This window comes from Salvelinus namaycush, chromosome 16, assembly GCF_016432855.1.
Source record: "Salvelinus namaycush isolate Seneca chromosome 16, SaNama_1.0, whole genome shotgun sequence".
NCBI lineage: Eukaryota > Metazoa > Chordata > Actinopteri > Salmoniformes > Salmonidae > Salvelinus > Salvelinus namaycush.
The window spans coordinates 44,916,230-44,922,411 of record NC_052322.1 but is presented as its reverse complement, the minus strand read 5'-3'; the positions used below and the strand labels follow the sequence as shown (position 1 = coordinate 44,922,411).

At 39.6% G+C, this 6,182-nt stretch overlaps 1 protein-coding gene across 1 annotated transcript; it reads right to left on the bottom strand.

Annotated features, from left to right (window-relative positions):
* Window positions 1-387: 387 nt before the first annotated feature.
* Window positions 388-3,313, bottom strand: LOC120061482 (perforin-1-like). The gene is made up of 3 exons (XM_039011327.1): window positions 3,215-3,313; window positions 2,329-2,885; window positions 388-1,904 (listed from the first exon to the last, which is right to left on the bottom strand). The coding sequence occupies exons 2-3, from the start codon at window positions 2,859-2,861 to the stop codon at window positions 863-865; spliced, it is 1,575 nt and encodes a 524-aa protein (XP_038867255.1). The 5' UTR covers window positions 2,862-2,885; window positions 3,215-3,313; the 3' UTR covers window positions 388-862.
* Window positions 3,314-6,182: the final 2,869 nt, after the last annotated feature.

Here is a 6,182-nt window from a genome sequence, read left to right as displayed (position 1 = left end):
GATGTCCTTTGGGTGGTGGACCATTCTTGAAACGCATGGGAAATTGTTGAGTGTGAAAAACCCAGCTGTGTGCAGTTCTTGACACAAACCAGGGCGCCTGGCACCTACTACCATACCCCGTTCAAAGGCACTTAAATATTTTGTCTTGCCCATTCACCCTCTGAATGGTACACATTCACAATCCATGTCTCGATTGTCTCAAGACTTAAAAATCATTATTTAACCTGCCTCCTCCTCTTCCTCTACACTGATTGAAGTGGATTTAACTAATTATATCAATAAGGAATCATACCTTCCACCTGGATTCACCTGGTCAGTCTATGTCATGAACAGAGATGTTCATAATGTTTTGTACACTCAGTTTACTTAAATAAAAACAAAGCTAAATCAATCAGAAGAAGAATAATTTATTATGTAGCAAGTAGGTCCTATTCCCCATCACACGAGAACTACATGCTGCAACATCTGGTACAGCTAAAGGATAACTGAGGACAACATTTCCCTCTAGTGGTTAAAATGCTACATTACAGAAATGCTTTCAATCATTTTCATGAATCATTTTTCATGAATGTTCTCCTACATTGTTATCAGTGTTGTAAAGTACTTTAAGTAAAAAATAATTTTAAAGTACTACTCAAGTATGAGAATTGAATACTTTTTCCACCACTGATTGTTACATACATAAAATACGATGATCTAAAAGACTAAAGAAGAAAAAAACATCAAATGGTTCAAAGGTCAAATTGTATATATTATTATCCCACTGTAATCTGTCACTATTACTCTCTTGTGGACAGAGTACGTAACAATTCAAACAAGATTATACTTCTGGATTAACTGCGATTTGTCACTGATTCCCCCTCTAGTTTGGGGAGGGGTAGTATTGGTCACATTTATCACCAGTCAGGTGTTTGTCACAAGTTAATGTGTAAGAGAATGTGAAACTCCCATTACTGAGTGCACAGCTATGCCCGTGGCTTCCCTGCTCCAGGTTTACAGAACACCCCCCCTGGAGGTCATCGTCACGTTCCCCTGGGTCCTTATCCCACACCTGGAGCTCTAGAGAGGACTGGGTGTTTACATAGTCAAAGTTGAAATGTGTATGCCAAAGTGGATCATAGGTAGTGATCCAGCGGGTCTGCCTGTGCTGACCTGAACACCACAGTTTGACGTAACCCTCCGGTTCGGCCATCCCATCACCCCTAAGACTAAACCCACGGTCCACAAAGACTGTTAGTTTGCCTCTCCCTGCCAACAGGGGGCAGCAATCAGCAGAGAGGTTAGGTGAATCCCTGCATGCTTGATTCTCTGTCTTTTTTCTCTTAATCCCTTTGTCGATCACATACTGACTAATAGCTGTTTGTAAATCAACTCTCGTCTGATTGTCATCAACCAGTTGATATAGAGGCTGCAGGGAGAAGGATACCATTTCCGGAAACTCATTTAGGCTTTTCATCCATTTTAAGAAACTATCTATGTTAGCTTTTCTCATAGAAGCAACTCCATTTAAGGTTTTTCCACCGTTCACCTCCGTGTGGTGACTTAAGAAGCCCATGCTGTACCCTGTTGCACTGTCAGAGTTGGTAGCGACCTTTGAACATTGTCCACCCAAAAGATTTAGCCCTAAGTCCACGGGCAGTCCGACAGGTATGTCCAAATCCAACCCCATACTCAGACATGTTTCCACGTCGGACACAAAGACCTTGTTTAGGGCTGCTAGACAGGTGCGGATGGCAGTCACCCTCTTCATCATCCCTCCAAGGTCTCCGTCACTGATGTAGTGGGTTCCGTAGGTATCAATGATGTCCTTGTACGCCTCACTGTTGGATGTGTAATGGTGTGGCAGAGAAGCTATGCGTCGCTGGAAATCCAGGCTAAGTGGGGGTTTACTGGGCACACTGAAACTGAAAGAGGGTTAGAGTGGCTGTTAACTGGGCAGCTATAAGAAATGTACAGATCTCCTATATATCAGGGGGCACAATTCAGGCTCTACAGTTTCACAGTCCTGATGGTTTTCATTTCTCCCTGGTATGTAATTGATCAATTAATATTACTGATTGGCTGGAGAGCAAGTCTGATCCCTCCCTGGAAAGGATGTCTCTGCTTAATAAAAGGTAATGCTGAAAAATCTGCATGACTGTGACCCTCAGAGCTGTGAACGCCTGCTTAGAATTTGCCAAGTGAATACTAAAAAAGGACAACTTTCAAAAGTATATTGAACTTGTTGATGGGATAAATTAATCCAAGGAGGAACTATATATACATTATTGCTCTCTAGGAAACAGCAAATATACGTGACCTCACAGACATCATGATACATGGCCTGACCTGTAGACAGAGCAGGTCAATTGTTGAAATGAGAAGGAAGACTTGTCTGCATTTGAGTGTGCGGATGCAAAGCCGTGCACCTTGGACTTGCTGCCTGCTAACTGCAGGTCTACATTCTCCAGTTTTAGCCCGGCCTTCCAGTCATTCTCTATAAATAAGGCTATGTCATCCACAAGAGAGCTGACAGAGTAATAGTAGGAACTCAGAGTCGTCCTCTTGCAGTCACTTTCGGCCCTCCAGTTCTTCATATGCAAGGGGAGTTTCTGAAGCTCACCTCCCATAAGTGGGTTCACACATACCATGCAGGAGTTAGCCAAGTAACTATTGACATCAAACACAGAGGCCCGTTTTTGTCTCAGTGTTACAATATCATAGCCCATCCCAGCCAGTTTGTAGCCAGGCACAAAGGAACAATTGGCGCATTCTTCTGGGGTCCCTAGACGACAGGTAAACACTCCATCCAGGCGAGACAGAGCCAGGAAACCCAGGAACACCAGGTGAAACACGGGAGAGAGGACGACTGATGCTGTCATCGTTGTCACTCCTGATTGGTCAGTCTAGAAGAGAGGATTTCAATAACGAAGGTTGTCACTCTCCTTTTTTATTTTTTTATTCTACAAGTGAGAAAAAGGTTCTGCTGAGGAAGGTGATCGTTTTGATTCCACTGTCTTCTACGATACTTCCCACAACACAACTACTATTACTTTAGTCTTTTAGACCAAAACACTTAGTTTATTAAAATAAAAAAAAGTAGTTCATTTTAGACAGTATATTGTTTATAAAATACATTTAGCTCAAACGTTTAGATTTATGACACATCTATTATTAATATGATTTGATCTATGTTCCTTCTTTCCCCAGTTGTCCTATGGCTGTCAATACTTACAAACGCAAAATCCACAGCAGATCTCTCTGTTCTCTCATGTCCAAATGAAATGATCTCTGTACCCACCAGCTCTCAGAGTAAACAAAGACTGGCTCCTTATCGTGTTAAAAACTGCATGATGGGAAACGGGGTTTATGCATTGATTCTACATATCTGGCAAACCAGCAGGAAAAATACAATTAATAATGATTAACCGTAGTGTAGAGTAATGATGTGCATGACAGACATCATAAAGCAAAAAACTGCTATGTTTTCACCAACAAAACTATCAGCAGTCACATACAGAGCTGAATCAGTTTTTGTTGTTGTGTGTAAATCTCCTGTTGAAAATGCATGCTTTCTGTACTTGGCCCAAACTCTATCTACTTGTATCCGGTTTGATTTATTCCCACAGTGGTAAGATCTCATCAAATCTCTTCTTATTGATTCAACAGAGGGTACGATATTATCTGTTTTCATATTGTTTGTGATCTAGGGTCAATGATACACATCTGGTGCTTCAAAATACATATCCAGACGCCTGCTGTAAACAGTGGAATGTTTGTTCAAAATAAATATCCAGACGCCTGCTGTAAACAGTGGAATGTTTGTTCAAAATAAATTAATAATCACAAAAGTGGGACATAGACATTGATGTCTAATTTGCCCCCCCAAAAAAAGAAAGTGCGTTGACTCCCAAAGATGTGGTTATAACTTTAGAGACTTTACTGATCATTTTCTGGACCATCCTCATGTGCATTGTGTTTTTCATGGGCATGGCAAACGTGGTTTTTCAAGATAACATGTTTTTCATGGGCATAGCAAACGTGATTTTTCAAGATAACATGTTTTTCATGGGCATGGCAAACGTGGTTTTTCAACATAACATGTTTTTCATGGGCATGGCAAACGTGGTTTTTCAAGATAATATGTTTTTCATGGGCATGGCAAACGTGGTTTTTCAACATAACATGTTTTTCATGGGCATAGCAAACGTGGTTTTTCAACATAACATGTTTTTCATGGGCATAGCAAATGTGGTTTTTCAAGATAACATGTTTTTCATGGGCATAGCAAACGTGGTTTTTCAAGATAACATGTTTTTCATGGGCATAGCAAACGTGGTTTTTCAAGATAACATGTTTTTCATGGGCATGGCAAACGTGGTTTTTCAAGATAACATGTTTTTCATGGGCATAGCAAATGTGGTTTTTCAAGATAACATGTTTTTCATGGGCATGGCAAACGTGGTTTTTCAAGATAACATGTTTTTCATGGGCATGGCAAACGTAGTTTTTCAAGATAACATGTTTTTCATGGGCATGGCAAATGTGGTTTTTCAACATAACATGTTTTTCATGGGCATGGCAAATGTGGTTTTTCAACATAACATGTTTTTCATGGGCATGGCAAACGTGGTTTTTCAACATAACATGTTTTTCATGGGCATAGCAAACGTGGTTTTTCAAGATAACATGTTTTTCATGGGCATGGCAAATGTGGTTTTTCAACATAACATGTTTTTCATGGGCATAGCAAACGTGGTTTTTCAAGATAACATGTTTTTCATGGGCATGGCAAATGTGGTTTTTCAAGATAACATGTTTTTCATGGGCATGGCAAACGTGGTTTTTCAACATAACATGTTTTTCATGGGCATGGCAAACGTGGTTTTTCAACAGAACATGTTTTTCATGGGCATAGCAAACGTGGTTTTTCAACATAACATGTTTTTCATGGGCATGGCAAACGTGGTTTTTCAAGATAACATGTTTTTCATGGGCATAGCAAACGTGGTTTTTCAACATAACATGTTTTTCATGGGCATGGCAAACGTGGTTTTTCAACATAACATGTTTTTCATGGGCATGGCAAACGTGGTTTTTCAACAGAACATGTTTTTCATGGGCATAGCAAACGTGGTTTTTCAACATAACATGTTTTTCATGGGCATAGCAAACGTGGTTTTTCAAGATAACATGTTTTTCATGGGCATGGCAAACGTGGTTTTTCAAGATAACATGTTTTTCATGGGCATGGCAAACGTGGTTTTTCAACATAACATGTTTTTCATGGGCATAGCAAATGTGGTTTTCAAGATAACATGTTTTTCATGGGCATGGCAAACGTGGTTTTTCAACATAACATGTTTTTCATGGGCATAGCAAACGTGGTTTTTCAAGATAACATGTTTTTCATGGGCATGGCAAACGTGGTTTTTCAAGATAACATGTTTTTCATGGGCATAGCAAATGTGGTTTTCAAGATAACATGTTTTTCATGGGCATAGCAAATGTGGTTTTCAAGATAACATGTTTTTCATGGGCATGGCAAACGTGGTTTTTCAAGATAACATGTTTTTCATGGGCATAGCAAACGTGGTTTTTCAAGATAACATGTTTTTCATGGGCATGGCAAATGTGGTTTTTCAAGATAACATGTTTTTCATGGGCATGGCAAACGTGGTTTTTCAACATAACATGTTTTTCATGGGCATGGCAAATGTGGTTTTTCAACATAACATGTTTTTCATGGGCATGGCAAATGTGGTTTTTCAACATAACATGTTTTTCATGGGCATGGCAAACGTGGTTTTTCAACAGAACATGTTTTTCATGGGCATAGCAAACGTGGTTTTTCAACAGAACATGTTTTTCATGGGCATAGCAAACGTGGTTTTTCAAGATAACATGTTTTTCATGGGCATAGCAAACGTGTTTTTTCAAGATAACATGTTTTTCATGGGCATGGCAAACGTGGTTTTTCAAGATAACATGTTTTTCATGGGCATAGCAAATGTGGTTTTTCAAGATAACATGTTTTTCATGGGCATGGCAAACGTGGTTTTTCAAGATAACATGTTTTTCATGGGCATGGCAAACGTGGTTTTTCAAGATAACATCTTTTTCATGGGCATGGCAAACGTGGTTTTTCAAGATAACATGTTTTTCATGGGCATGGCAAACGTGGTTTTTCAACATAACATGTT

Coding starts and splice junctions, on each gene's coding strand:
- LOC120061482 (XM_039011327.1), bottom strand. CDS start 2,861: ATGACAGCATCAGTCGTCCTCTCTCCCGTGTTTCACCTGGTGTTCCTG. Junction 1,905..2,328: donor TTGACCTGCTCTGTCTACAG/GTCAGGCCATGT, acceptor ACCCTCTTTCAG/TTTCAGTGTGCCCAGTAAAC.